Source organism: Heliconius melpomene, chromosome 7 (genome assembly GCF_056956725.1).
Source record: "Heliconius melpomene rosina isolate 202511_hmr_F chromosome 7, ASM5695672v1, whole genome shotgun sequence".
Classification (NCBI taxonomy): Eukaryota; Metazoa; Arthropoda; class Insecta; order Lepidoptera; family Nymphalidae; genus Heliconius; species Heliconius melpomene.
The window spans coordinates 10,661,079-10,676,689 of record NC_140395.1 but is presented as its reverse complement, the minus strand read 5'-3'; the positions used below and the strand labels follow the sequence as shown (position 1 = coordinate 10,676,689).

Here is a 15,611-nt window from a genome sequence, read left to right as displayed (position 1 = left end):
CAACTTGAACCAAGCTTAGTCTTACGTACAATCGTCATTTCAAGTAATTATTTACTTTTATTATGTTTATTTGTTATTTATATTACATCTTAATAATCTATATTGACTATTTTTTATTATTTTATGCAATTTTCTAATATTTTATTTGTGCAATTTTGTGTAAACAAATACTTTATATTGATATTCTTAATATTGTTTAAATTTAAGAATCAATTTAAATAAAACATTAAATATTAATGGCGGACGTTGCTGAATCAAGCTGTTGCTGAGATTAGAGTGCACAACCGAAGGGATGAACACACAAACTGAGAAACCGACAAAAGAAATTAAAAACATTATTTTAGGTTCTATTACTTATATACTCCGTTTCCAATACCCTCATACTTCTTCCATTTTCAGAGAGCTATCAGTTGCAATTTTATTATATGTTTAAATGTATCATAAACAATACAATGATGTAAGGTGCCTATAATTGATTGATATTTGTGTCGGAACCAGTTTATAGTTATTGTTTTCTTATAATGTAATATTTTACAATGTTGATTAAAATGTTTATTAAATAATTCATAACAGATGATGGTAACCTTTAAGAAATTAAATTTGAGCTACTTGTCATAATAAATATATAGTCATTAAACTGGCAGTTACAACATAAGATTTCGATTTATGATCTAAGAGCTGGAGTTTCTCGAGATATTTAACAAAGAGCCTTTAATTATATCTTTTGCGAAGATGCTAATAAAAATTTAGCTTGCAAAAATCTAATAAAGAATCCAAGAAAAGCGAAAATATATGTAGGTATATTTATTGTTATTCTTTTATGTTACAGCTGTTACAGCAGTTATAAGAACTGAATAAGGAACAAAATCGTCTTAAAGTTTTTTGTTAAATATTTTTGTAATAATCATTGATGGTTTGAGTATTAATTTAAATCTAAAATATATTTTATAAGCATAAAGTAACTTAACCTAAAAGAAAATATGATTACTTTTCAGAAATTGAGAATTTCTGTAGATAAATTTAATTAAGGTTCTATGCTATTTGAAGAATTCCTTCGGTTTTTACTTATCTAAAAGTGGGTTTAAACTTACTGAAATCTAAATTTCCTAAATCTAACAGATTTAATTCAATACAAAAATGCTTAAAAAGTTTCGTCATTTTGAACTTGTTTGACTACGCTAGTGGGTTACTAGATTGCATAATTGCAAATATTCTCACATACAAAACGATACTCGTATATATATTTATTGAAGTGATACCTAATATCAGGATGACTCGTATCGAGGTGATTCATAAAAATTTTTTTTTTGAAGTGATAATATCTTATGGGTAAACCGCTTCGTTACGTAACGCGTAACGCCGCCAGTCTGTCTGGCTTCGCTTTCTCTCACACGTACCGGCAGACAAGGCAGGCTAGTATATATTTTTAAGATTGTTTTTTCAGCTTCACGCTGTATCCCGTAGGTAGGCAGAGGGAGCCATTCATTCCTTCGCGGCGTTGAGTTCCGCCACTGGACACGGAAATCCGGAATTCGGCGGAAAGTGGGGAGCTTAGTGTCTTAACACTAAGTTGCTTCTCCCTGGTCTGCTGGCGCTGATAACATAGATTCATATCAGAAAAATTATCACTTTATATTTACGTCGTAAATGACATCGAAGCTTTTATGGGTACATTATTCATGTAATTCGTGTATTCTAGGTGTTCTATCCATATAAACCTTAAACAATATGATTATATTTAATTAAAAAATAATTTTTAAAATAATATTTATTCTAACATTTCTTTTCTTAGAGTAAGACAATATCTACAGGGCCCGCTAGTTTCGAATATTTTACTAGCTACAAAATAAATGTATTAATAAATAAATGTCAATTAATTCTTTATATTTGTTTCAGCCATCACATAATGGATCTGGAGTTTCGAAACTTGACGTACACCGTCTACAATAAAATAGTTAGAGGTAATAAAATAAATATTTTTTTCTAATATTTCGCTCATAATATTTTTTTGTCATTATTAATTCAACGATATCCTATTGGACATAGTTTAACAACATTTATTTTTTTCATTTTTACAATATGGGGTCTGGTTGATGCTATGGAGTGTGGTACTTTTCAATTTTAATCAGAATCGGTCTATTCGTTTGGTTTCTACAATACGTACCTATATACATATATACTTAGATTAATAAACATGTTACCATACTTTCGGGCGGTGAACTGATTTTAATGGGACTTTTACTGTCGGATATAGGAGGTTATGGAATAACATATAAGTACTTTTATGACGAAGATAGGCAATTTTATGCGGGAAAACCAATAAAATCCACAAAAAATATTTAAATTACAATTTGCTAAGTGTAATTACAGTATAGATAATAATGAAGCAATTTTTCTTAGACACACTCAAATAATCTATACATTTAACCTCTATACATATAAATAAAATCGAAATGTCTGTTTGTGATTTCATAACTAATAATTAACAAATAAGTCAGTCAAGGGGCCTGGCGTATCTATAACAGATATTATTTCTCTATTAGTGGGTTAATGTGCCAAGTATATGCCATTTTTTTTATTATGTTTCGCCAGCCTCAGATATATTTGTCAATATGGCCGTGACAAATACTATGGCAAAACATAGAAAAAAAAAGATCAGCAAAAAACGGCCTTCTACAATAATATTTCATTGTAAATAATAAATTTACACATAATAAAATTTTCCCATTATAATAATTAATTATTATATATGTACCTACATAAATTTATTATAAGTCAGCTTCACGTTGCATCCCGCACACGGTAGTGCAGAGGGAAATTGGGAACCTAGTGTTAACAGTTCGTTCTCATTAAGACACTTCCGTTCGCCACTGAAAGGTCCGGAGGCATTGTGTATTAAGTGGCGAAACCCAACGCCGCGCTTTGCCTCGACACCAGAGCTAAGAAATGGAAATATATTTTTTTAATAAATATTTCATTTCTTGGAATGGGGATCGAACACACCACCAGTCGTTTTACAGTCACAATTGCCTCTGCGCCACAACTGGCATCGTGGCGATCACCACTCGGAGGAATAATTATACTTTTTGATTTTCTCACTTTTGTGGCCAAAGCGAGGACTTGAATGCAGTACTCAATACAGGGCTTTGTCGACACTCGTCACACAATATCTCGAAAGTTATGCAGGAAGTAAGGAACAGAGTGTTTGAACATGAGGTTCCCACTGCTTACTCTTTTATGCGACATAAACGTGAAACTGCAGCAATTTGCATTCAATGAAAAGTAACTGAAATGTTCATTATACTCGTATGTATATAATATATCCAATTTACGAATTTCTATATTATTCTGGGTTACCCAAACAAATGGGACATTTGATAGCATGTATTTAGGTGAACGGGGCATTGCGCTTCATGACGCGAGTTTTATTATATTTTTAGCTTTTCGTTATTATTAAGTATGAATATATGTCATGCCTTGCCTATATACAAAAGAAAATATCGTTTAATATAAAATTATCAAAAAGGCTACATAAAATCTTTAATCGATATTCTTGAGTAATTATTCAAAATTTGATTATTATATAACTTCTAAATGAGGAAGAAAAATGAAATATTTAATTTTCTCGCTATTTCTTTAACATCTCACATTTAAGTTTATTTATTATGAAAAATATCCTATTGTCCAATTTTCGGCATTCTAGTTGAATCAATTTTCGATTTTGTATTGAAAATCGGTAAGATTCAAACCTGAACCTGAACCATATATCTACGCATAATACCTATATATTTGCCAACTTGTAAAACTAAATATAATGTACCACAATGTTTTCCTTTACAACTAGCGTTATATATTGCAATAAATTGCAATAAAAAACAAAAATCATAGTCGTCTTGCACTTCTACAATATTCTTCCTTCACGTGCTATGCGAATGCAATCTCGTTCAATCAATAGAGCTTCATTTTAATTAGAACTTAGCCTGTATCTAGAATCTGTGTTTCTCTGGTCTATGATATTAATTTGTATTCGGAAAAACCTTTTAAAGATATTTACTCACTGGTTGGTGGTTATTCATTAGGGAAGGGAGTGCCTTAACACTAGGTTCCCAGGTTCCTCTGCCTACTCTGTTTTGTGTGGGATACAGTGTGGAAATTTTTAATTTATATGAATTATGCTAAGGACGATAAAAAAAGTCCAATTGTATTAAAAATTGACTTTTAATTTTAATTACACGGTTAAGCATGTTTTATGACAAGTGTATAGGAAATATTTAATAATAATATTTTATGGTTTTTTTAAAAAGTTATTAAGTGCTACGCTCAGAGATGACCATAAAATATAATTAAATTTTAAACTATAATTTATTTGTACCAATAAATTATTTTGCACCGATTTATATTTTACATTTTAGGGTTAAAGAAAGATTAAGTCAACTAAATCAACGTGCAATTAGTATCGACCGTCTATAGATAACCTTCGTTGATATAAATTACTATTAGATCACAACTGTACAGTATATAGATTTGTTAGTATTAAATACCATTTAGGTACTAAAAAAATTAAATGTTTTTTTTTAAAACAAGATTATTATGTTCTTAATTTTTAATATCTTCACTAAATCAATCAATTGAAATTGAAATCTTTGTCTGCTTTGTTAAAGATTTTTTTCTAAGTTGTCCTATTTTAAAAAAATATATAAATGAACATTTCTCTTTAATTAAATTTTATCCTACAATAATCACGATTACTTCACAAAACGGAATGAACTGAAAGAATTATGTCAAACGGAAATAACAGACAAAAAAGCACTAAGTAAATATGATACAATATGAGGCCACAGGGGCACAAACGACCGACTGTATATCCGATAGGTTGTGAATTTCATTCGAACTGGAGGAAATTTATTATTTAATATTTTTATTTCCTTCATCTGGTAATGGGCCAAAGCGCTGAGGCGTTGAGTTATGCCACTCATTACCCAATGCTTCGGCGGAAAGTAAACAACGGAAGTGTCTAAATGGGAACGGAGTGTCTTAACACTAGGTTACCAGCTCCCCTAAAAAGAGTTATAATATATAGTAGGCATGTTTTCATAATGTAAGCATGTATTATGTACTGATAAATTAAGTACTAGTATATGAATTCAATCCTTTATCTGTAAATGAGTAAGCAAAACAAAATGATGCATAATTATAATAACTACGAATAATTAATATGTTACAGTTCCTTTGTAATAGTTTAGATTTTAATATAAAATAGTATTTGTGTCATATTAATATTTAATATTTATCATATTAAAAAAATAAACAAAATCTAAGTTTTAAATGCTTATTTCTTGTAATAATTGCAATTATGTACCTACATAAGTAATAATATTAAAAAATATATATTTCCCACCATAAATTGCGTCTCATAACATAAATATAGGATGTTCGTGTTCCTGTGATATACCTACGTATATAGACATACAAACATGCTTGTTTTACGTTTCTCGGTATCGTAGCTGGCTTGAATCCAGTACTATATTTGAATGTGATTTTTGCAGTAACACGGGGTTATTGGAGCGTGAATTAAATACTTACGTCGTATATTGTTAAAATGTACTTTTTTTTTGGATAATAGGTCAATATGTTTGTGTGTCACATAATATATGTACAAATATTATTTAGATTTTATAAATAACTTCTAATAGAAGGCGTGGTGGTAGCGTTTAATTCCGCCTCTCAACATGCAATGCCTCGAAAATTTGGCGGAAAGTGAGGAACAGAGAGAGAATACTAGGCTTCCTCTGCCTACCCTGCTTTATGCAGGATACAGAGTAAAACTGGAAAAAACTCGGTTTTCATCTTTTCATAAAATAAAAATATTCATTATGTCCAGAATCTAGAGGCAAAAATAAAAAAAAAAGTTTCTCCAAATGTGGATTGAACCTATAACCATTGCGCTTATTACCGATGTTTTACCGATGTTTAGATATTGTATAAATAAATACTTTCAATTGAATTGCTATAAACATAGCATAATGAATTGTTTTATCTGTAAGGACGTATACGCTGATAATTGCAACAAGTCGTTGATCATATATTTAATTATGACCTAAATATTAATATCAATTACTATCATCACTGAACTTGGACTATTTAAAATAACTGTACAATCAGTACTTCCTTTTAACTAGAATTATGAAATTTGTAATCTATCATCTACACGTAGTAAGTACTAGTTCAGGAAAATATATGAAAACTATAGATTTATGGTTAAATCCCAAATAATAAGAGTCAAGGGGGGCAAAATTTGGTATTTAAGCCACTACTTCAAGTGAGGTATCAGATGAAAGGGATCTGGCTAAACTAAGCTTGAATTTTAGAAAAGCTCGACACCTCCAATTTTTGTACGGAATCCTCGTTGGGCGAGCCCGACTTGTGCTTGTCCGTTTTTTTCATTTTCATCAAATTTGTGTTCAGCTTAGTTCTTTAATTACCTATGATGTTACGAGCGTGCCAGTTGAGTACAAGTCGCTTCGCCAATGTCACGCTATATGGAAAACACGCGGAGGGTTGATTTGATCGGCTGGTTTTATTTTCCTTTGATATATCTTTGCCATTATCTCAGTAGACAATGACGTTTTCTTATATTAAATAATTATAATATAATTAATAGAAATATAACCCTGACATACTTTTGCAGAAAATTATTATTATATATATTTATTTTCATGATGATAAAATACATAAAGAAGATTGCATATCAATATTGATATGCAAGCCGACAGATAGAAGATTATCAACCAGTCTAAAGAAAATGAGACTATAATATTATTACCAATTTCTATTTATTTAACAAGGTTGAGAATATTATAATAGGTATTAGGTATATATCTTTTATATGAATCAATCACTTTTAATAACAATTACATACATTTTTGTAAGTCTTAATGTTCAATTAAAAGTAGCTATTTAGTTAATTAATCAATTACTTTATATATACATTGTATATATGTTTGTAGGGTCAAAAAATACTTCTTTTACTAAAATTTTTTGATTCAATCTGTTCAAAATAGATTCAGCAATTTTAAATAGTGCATTTTCTGCAATTGAAAATGTTATGAATTTTAACTCTTGTTTACAACGACAGTCATAATATTGTAGTCGACAATAACTAACCACACAAAATTGACCACAAAATTAACTAAATATAACATAGAGTTTGTAGTTAACTGCAAATGTTTCCTAGTCACCAAATATTATTAAATAATATTTTTAAGACGAGAAAAGGTATCATCGAAAAAGCTTATAAACTTACGTTTCTTTCCGCTACATGCAGTATGCCGCCTATAGCAGGTTAGGCAGAGGGAACTTAGTGTTAAATCACTTTGTTGCGGGGAACAGAATGTCTTTGCCTTGTTACCAGGAAATTAAACTATTAATAAATAATAATTCATACCCCCGAGTGGGAATCGAATCCACAACAGTCGCCCACGACGGCTTAACTTAAAATATAGCAATAAAATAAAATAAAATAAAATAAAATATAGCAATATATAATTATAAATTATATATTGCTATATTTTTTCTATTGCAATACTGTACATTTATTTATATTATGTACAAATAATAATAATTTATAACAAGTATACTTAAAGATAGAAAACAAGCGATACTAATCCTGTCTGTCAAGGTGCATACTGCAGTGATTCAAAATGCATTTAGCTTCCTCTATCTAGTACACCAGCGCCAGGTCATCGACCGATGCACTCAGAACTTGGCAATGTATTAGAATTACTTTGTAAGAATAGAGGTATACCTATTACCTATCAACTACTGAATAGAATGTATAGATTATATTCGTTTGATGTATATTTTCGTTTATTTTAATCAGTGGTGTGATAGATTGTGGGTTCGATTCCCACTTGAGGAAATGAAATATTTAGTAATTTCGTTTCTTCATGTGTGCCTATTAAATTAGGTTAGGTTTTTAAATTTTTATTATGCTATTAAATTGATAATAATATAATTTAAAGTTAATAATAATAAGCTCCTAGTATAAACAAAAAAAGCTTTGCTAAAACATAGAATTTCCAACAAATTATGGTTTCCCTGGATAATTTACATATTTGGTTATATTGGAAAAATCTCAAGGTTAATGTTTCCAGTTACATATATCGAAATTTTATATGTTATCAAAATAAATTAAACTAGGTACCTACTACAAAAAATATTGTAAAAATCTACAGTAATTTTTTTAATGAATCAGATTTTAAAAAAATGTTTTTTTTAGGACCCGGAAAGCAAGTCGTTAAAGGCGTAAGCGGCAAGTTCATGTCCGGGCAGCTTATAGCTATAATGGGACCTTCGGGTGCAGGAAAAAGCTCTCTTCTCAATGTCATATCTGGTTATAAGTAAGTATAAATTATTAACATAAAAAAAATACAACAGAAATATCACACTGTAATGTAAAAAAATAATAAAAAAATATTATTGCTAATTTTTTATTATAATTAAAAATTAAATCAACTTCACGCTGTATCCCGCACCCAATAGGGTAGGCAGAGGGAACCTAGCGTTAAGACACTGTTCTCCACGCTTCTCCGAATTACGGAGGCATAGCGTGTTGAGAGAAGTTAAGTAGGTATTTTAATATTTTTTCTTTTATTGTAAAATCGTATGATTAAAATAATGCTCTAAACATATAATATTGCTTAATTTAACAGATCTGCAGGAGTATCAGGTGAATTGTTAGTAAATGGGCAACCCCGTGACGAACATAATTTCAAAAGATCCTCATGCTACATCACACAAGAAGATCTTCATCAACCATTGCTTACAGTACGAGAGGCTATGGACGTGGCAGCTAAATTTAAACTGCCTAAAGGAGCGAAGATACCTTCTGAAGATATTTTACAACAGTTGGGTTTACTTGAACACCAGCATACCAGAACAGATCAATTGTCTGGTGGACAAAAGAAAAGGTGAGAATTTTTTTTATAAAAAGTTATTTCATTCCAGTTATGTTTGTATAATTAATTTTCTAATTATGTAAACTTTCGCAACTCTATTTGGCGTTTATAAAACGGGCTTTTTTACAATATGTCTTTTGAATCAAGGCTATATTTTTTTTAGATATGTATTACACACAAAATTATCTTAACGACATTATCATTAATTTAACGTGCATTTCTAATATAATGATGATTTATTTTTCCAATAAACATTTTTATATTATAAGTTTAAATATTTATGTTAAAAAAAAGAGATTAATGACGCAGATATACCACGCTGTCCACATTATTTTTTGTCACGTTGCTAAAACATGACGGCCCTTTATTTTGTTTGCCTTCATAGAAAACTGCTTATAGTTAATGTAATAAAAGACCAAGGTCAATTAGTTCACTATGGATTATAATAAAATCGTTTAAATAACAAATTGTGTTCGAAGTTAACGACGTAACGATCATATCAAAAGATAGATGACGTTCATGAAGAATTAAGAATATATATAAAGATGTCTATTATATTCTAAGATGTAATTATAATTAAATTGGAATATTTTATGGCAGCAGTTAAATTAAAAATTAAATTAATGATTTTCGGTCGATGGGGAAATGGTTATATTTTTTCATTTATTGGCAGACTTTTTCATTTATTTTGTCATTTATTCCGCTACTTAACACGCCAATGTCTCGAAAATTAATTAAGCTTCAATGGGGAACGGAATGTCTTAATACTAGGTTCCCTTAAGGTCATTTCTAACAATATTTATTTAACGCTTTGTTGTTCAATTTAAGCGACCTGAAATTTAGACCTTGGGTGAAACAAATAAAATATCAAAAGCTCCCATCGTTCCCATATGTGCTGAAAAAATAATTCAGAGTAGGTAAAAATTTGAGGCATTTTGGGTTTTTCTTGTAAGCAGTTAGTTTCATCAGAGAAATAAGAATAATAAGTCTAAGTTGCCTGAATACATTTTCTTACACTACTGTTATACTATATACAAATATTTTGAGGTTAAGAGTCTATTGAATTGAATACGCTGATGCAGGATACTAGCCAGTAGTAAGAGTTCAATTTGAATTATTTTTGTATTGGACAGTCGATATAAAGCAGAAATGCTACACAATTACATCGCATTAATCGTTTCGATGTAATCCACATGACCGGTTATATGTAACTCGGGTGCTGACAATGACTCATATGTCACTCATTGTCAGCACCCGAGCTAACTGCTCTTAGTTATTTCTATTTATCTATATCGACAAAGCCGCCAGTGAAAGCTGTTTTTGCAATTTGCTATAGGTACCATATATGGGTAAGACACTTTGTTCTCCTTTAAACACTTCCGATTTCCATTATCAACTGAATTGTGGAGGCATTGCGTGTTGAGTTAGATCATTTCATTTCCTCGAGTAGGAATCGAATCCACAACCGTCGCGTTTACAGTCGCACACATGTGCCTGCGCCACGACAGTTTCTAAAATTATATTAATTATAGATAAACCATCTTTTAATCTCATAACTTCTTCTAATTTCTTTTTACAGATTATCTATAGCTCTAGAGCTTGTGAACAATCCACCAGTTTTCTTCCTCGATGAGCCAACGAGTGGCCTTGATACAGTCACAACTATGCAATGTGTGAAGTTATTAAGGCAATTGGCACGGCAGGGTCGGACAGTGGTGTGTACCATACACCAGCCTACTGCATCGCTCTTTGAAATGTTTGACCAGGTAAGAGTAGAAGAATTATTTATTTAATAAAAATAAAAGATCGTTGGAACCTCGATGGTGAAGTGGGATAGCGTCTGAACGCGGTGGTTGAGGGATTGATTTACACTCGGGGGATTTATGGGGGGGAGGGGTGGTGGTTATTTTCATTTCCTCGTTTTGGTAACAAGACTACTTAAGTTCCACAACTCAACACACATGGCTTCATAGTGGAACATTTGAGATGTCTTATTAAATGTAATATTTGTGGGTGTAATAAATTGAAGAGACTGTTTTAAAAATATAAATATGCTTAAATTATATATAACAACATTTAATCTTAAAACATAGCAATACAGATTATGATTCTATCATAGCTCTCTTAAGATGTTTGCGAAGTTGTACGCAACTTTAACATACTTTCAAAATAGAATTGACAAACGTATAGGTGTGTGCAATATATTAATATTTGTAGAAAACATCCATTTGTATTTCTAAATGCATTCAAGGCGAATATTGTTATGTAATTTATAACCAATATAGATTTTGGTACAAAGTTTTTCAAAAACAAATTTTTAGGTTGTTTATAAAGTAAGAGATGTAGGGGAGAACTCGGTTGGCCTTCGAAAACACAGTATCAAAGATACTGGAGAAAGGTCGCGTAAAAAGCATGAGTAAAAGTTTGAGGAGGGCATGTATCAAGAGGTTGATGACAGTGGACGAGGTGAAAGAGGATGTAGAGACGGTAGCGTTTGGCGCTCCAGTATCTCTGACTAACCCACTAGGGATACAGCGTGAGGCTAAATTAAGTTATTTATAATTATTAAATTATATTGATAATTCATTATTCATTTAACAAAAACCGGTTAAAATTCTAAAAAAAATATTTCTACAACCAATTCATCTCGAATTACAAAGATTTTTTTTAAACAGCGAGGACTTTGTTCCTTCGAAGAATTTTGCTACCTGTATCCAATGTCTTTTTGAAAACACGACAGTCACGCAACCATATGTAACTAGCGGCCTAAACGCGGCTTCGTCGGCTTAAAATTGTTTTGACATTAAAGGCAAAATATGCAAAAAAAATACTGAAATTGCCTATATGCAATTCTAATATATTAACTATATTACTGATAAAAATCTGTTAAATCTGTTTCATAGAAAGTGAAGATAATCTTAACGAGAGTTCAACGCCACATTCTTCTTGCAAAATCGGAGAACTATAAGTCCACCTGAGTAGGAATAAACCCACAACTGAGAAATTATGGCCTCAATTGTGCTTATTTTTTTATTTTTTCACAAATCGTTAAATTTAAATACAAAAATATAAATTTAACAGTAATAACTTAACCTGAAAGTTAATTATTAAAAACTTATCCTTAAGTGCATTTGCCGTGAGATTTAACTATGCACAGTTAAAAAATGACAATTATATAAACAATTCATTATTTTACCGGTTTAGAACATGACTTGACGAACATGGCTATTGTTCCCAGAGAATACTTGTCTTTGACCTAGTAAGTTTAATTACAGCTATAGCTATTCTTTTCCGATAAAATAGGCTTTTTTTAAACTATAAAATATATTTTATTTCTTTATTTTTAATAAATAATAATATTATCACGAACCAACTCGGTGAAGGAACTCAAAGCGCTTATAAAATTATAACTGTATCTTTAGTTCGTGAATGCTTAACAAATGGTACAATATTGTTAAGAATAGTTACCAAATTAGGTATCAGGTCAGAAATTGCCTTTCTATTTCAACATATTGCCGTCGCTTAAGGTGCATCTGAATAACGGATTTGAACTTTGCAGAGTCGCGATTATCCGGACTTTTAACGTGTAATTTATACGTGTACCTATAAATCGTATGCACAAACCAGCTTTTCTTTATTCATTTAATTATCCGGATTTTCGATTATGCGAATGACTAAAGACAACAATTAGTCCGGTTAATCGAGTTTCTATTGTAATGTAAACGTGTTGCTCATGTTGACCACAAATTTAGAAATCAAAAGGAACATAAAATAAAAAAAAAAGATAATTAGTGCGATAAAAAAATATACCCACTTGATGTCATCGTAACACAGTTCTGGCTAAAAATGCCGTGGCTGTGGGTTCTATCCCTGTAATGAGAAATTATTAAAGATATAGAGCGGCGTTTAGTTCCGATATTTATCTTCTCATCCGTGCCGGGTAGACAGTTGAGAACAGTCTTATGTAACAGTTTTATTGCCATATAGTATGAAGCTGAAAAATATATAAATTATTAATTAATATTTAACAAACGTGGCCATAAAACATGTTAACTGTCAACAGACGTATCATAACAATAATAAAAATAACATTTTATTACAAAGGAATGGCATAATATTGTTATTATTAATAAGCGCTTTATATAGTGTTTTACATTAATTACAATAATTACAGCGATACAAACTATCTACTATTACTAGTATACAAGTAAGTATACCCTTTTCTATAAATTAAAGATTAAAAGGTTGGTAGTACCTAAATATGTTTTAATTGCTTATTTCGCAGGTTTACATAGTAGCTGATGGTCGCTGCATTTACCAAGGCGACACAGATGCAATGGTACCTTTTCTGAACAGCATAGGTTTGACGTGTCCACGACATCACAATCCTGCAGATTTCAGTAAGTGTCCAAGTACCTACAGAATCTATTTTACATATAAACACATTAGATATGAATAAATAAAATAAAATTAATATTAAAAAGAACGGAACTAAGTTAAAAAAATCTTAATCGTGGATACCATTTCAAATGTTCTATAAGTTGGAATAATTCCCATATATCTTTTTGTTTCTGAGATATTTGTGGGCAAATATACATACGTATAAAATAAAGAAAGCTTGGAAACTTTAATAGGTCATTACATTTAAATATTATCAAATTCCAATAAATGCACACACACTTGTCAAACTCATAACCTCTTCTTTGATGTCGGTTAAAATGTACAATCCCATAAACTATTATAAAATATGGCAACATTTATATATCAAAAAGGAAAACAGTGTTGTTATTTAAAATTCAATCCGTATTACATACTATGTCATTCTAGGTATTAAAGGATTAAGTACTTAAAGGAAAAAATGCTGCTCTGGACATATCTATATGTAAATACTTACAACACTTATTATATCAATTGAAATATTTTCAAAATGATTATTGTTTTTATAGTGAAACTTGATTTTCCTGCATTTTGGCCTTGTGTTGACTATTGTAGCCTTATAAGTGAACAAAGAACACTTAACGAAACCTTTTAAATGCTGAATGTATAAGGCGAAAGCGTGTTAGCCACTTTCGTGATCCACTTTTTTATCTTTTGTCATCTCAATAGAAGAGAAAACCTATAGATATTGTTATATATATGTGAATATAATTATTTATTCTTTATTCCACATTTAATAATAATTAGAAAAAAAATATAAAGGTTAGTTTACTATGGTTTTTATGGATATAAATAACAAAAAAGTTATGGCACAATGTGTTTATACATATTTAGTTTAGGATGCAAGTTTAAATAGCGTACAGTATCAGGACTAACGAAGCGTTAAATTGACTTCCATACCCCATCATATAATAATTAGAAGAAATGAACTAATTTATTTATATATTTTCCATACATTTATATATATTAAGGTACTTACAGGTGGTAGCTATAGCCATGTCTAACATTTTTTATAGCATCACGCAGTATCCCACAAACAGTTGGAAAGGCAGAAAGTAGTGTTAAGACACTCCGTTCCCCTGGAGCATTTTGTGTTGAATGGCAGAACTCAACGCTACGTTTTGCTTCGACACCAGAGAGTGCCCCTACGCCACGGCTGGCCTTTATCTAACATATAATTTAATTGAAAACATTACATTTCCAGTAATCGAAGTAACAGAATCCCCACAAAACATAAATATGCTATGCGATGAAATGCTGAACGGTAGGGTATACAAATCAGCAAAAGCGGACTCCTCAGTTAACGAGCCATTAAATAACCTGGAATTGAAGATCTGCTATCAAATAGAGGACGAATCTGGAGAAACACAGATTTTATTATCAAATAACAAATGTACATATAAAGTGAAACAGACGAACGAAGCTAGTAACTCTACGCTGTCTTTAAGTCAGATATCTCAAGACGACTCATCTCTGGCGTGGATGAAGATGCAGGATAATGTTAATCAATACCCAACAACGTATTTCGAGCAGTTTACAATTCTGCTGTGCAGAATGTTGCTGCAAATATCGAGAAACAGACAAGGTGAGTTTTATTAAATAAGCGGAGAAAATAAAAGAGTAAGCGGAGAAAATCTAGTATTAAGATACTCGTTTCTCGAATCTCCGCTGGCTAAACGTTGCGTATCCACTGGCGGAACTTATTGCCGTAAAGAACGGTCGACGAGTCGTGGTCGCTCTGTAGTTGGCTGCGAAGATTTGATTTCAGCATTTTTACTTTTAATTATTTTCTTTCTGAGTGTGCAATGTACAAAAGTTTAGAATACTTCTTTAGGGCGGTCACAACTTACCGACCGTACTGTTAATAGACAGATTATCCGACAATAATAAAATGAAAGTATAAAAAAATAATTTTAATGCTTTTTTTTCTAATTGTGCACCCCTCGCATCTTGTGGCAGACAAAACGATAGCGATTTTTTATTTTATATTTTTTAAGAATATTGTGGTAATAATACTACTATAATAATGAAATAATTTGTTTAATCATAGAATGAAAGCATAAATTTAATTTGACAAGAGTTAAAGACCAAATCCAATAAAAACCTGTACATCATCTCTCTTTTTAATCAAAATGTAATAGCTTAGTGACATCTCTCTCTGCTTCGCCTATCGCCTAAGAAAAAAAAACTTAAAACCAATATATAAATATATATGAA

The 15,611-nt window shown here is 30.7% G+C and overlaps 1 protein-coding gene across 1 annotated transcript in view; it reads left to right on the top strand.

Annotated features, from left to right (window-relative positions):
- The window catches only part of LOC146537822 (ATP-binding cassette sub-family G member 1), a 29,543-nt gene that overhangs the window by 8,477 nt on the left and 5,455 nt on the right, over positions 1–15,611 (top strand). Inside the window, exons 2-7 of the mRNA XM_085187734.1 lie at positions 1,897–1,961; positions 8,279–8,399; positions 8,712–8,969; positions 10,537–10,723; positions 13,243–13,357; positions 14,599–14,979. Of these exons, the coding sequence (XP_085043860.1) occupies positions 1,907–1,961; positions 8,279–8,399; positions 8,712–8,969; positions 10,537–10,723; positions 13,243–13,357; positions 14,599–14,979 (1,117 nt within the window). The 5' untranslated portion in view covers positions 1,897–1,906. The remainder of the gene's footprint in view (positions 1–1,896; positions 1,962–8,278; positions 8,400–8,711; positions 8,970–10,536; positions 10,724–13,242; positions 13,358–14,598; positions 14,980–15,611) is intronic.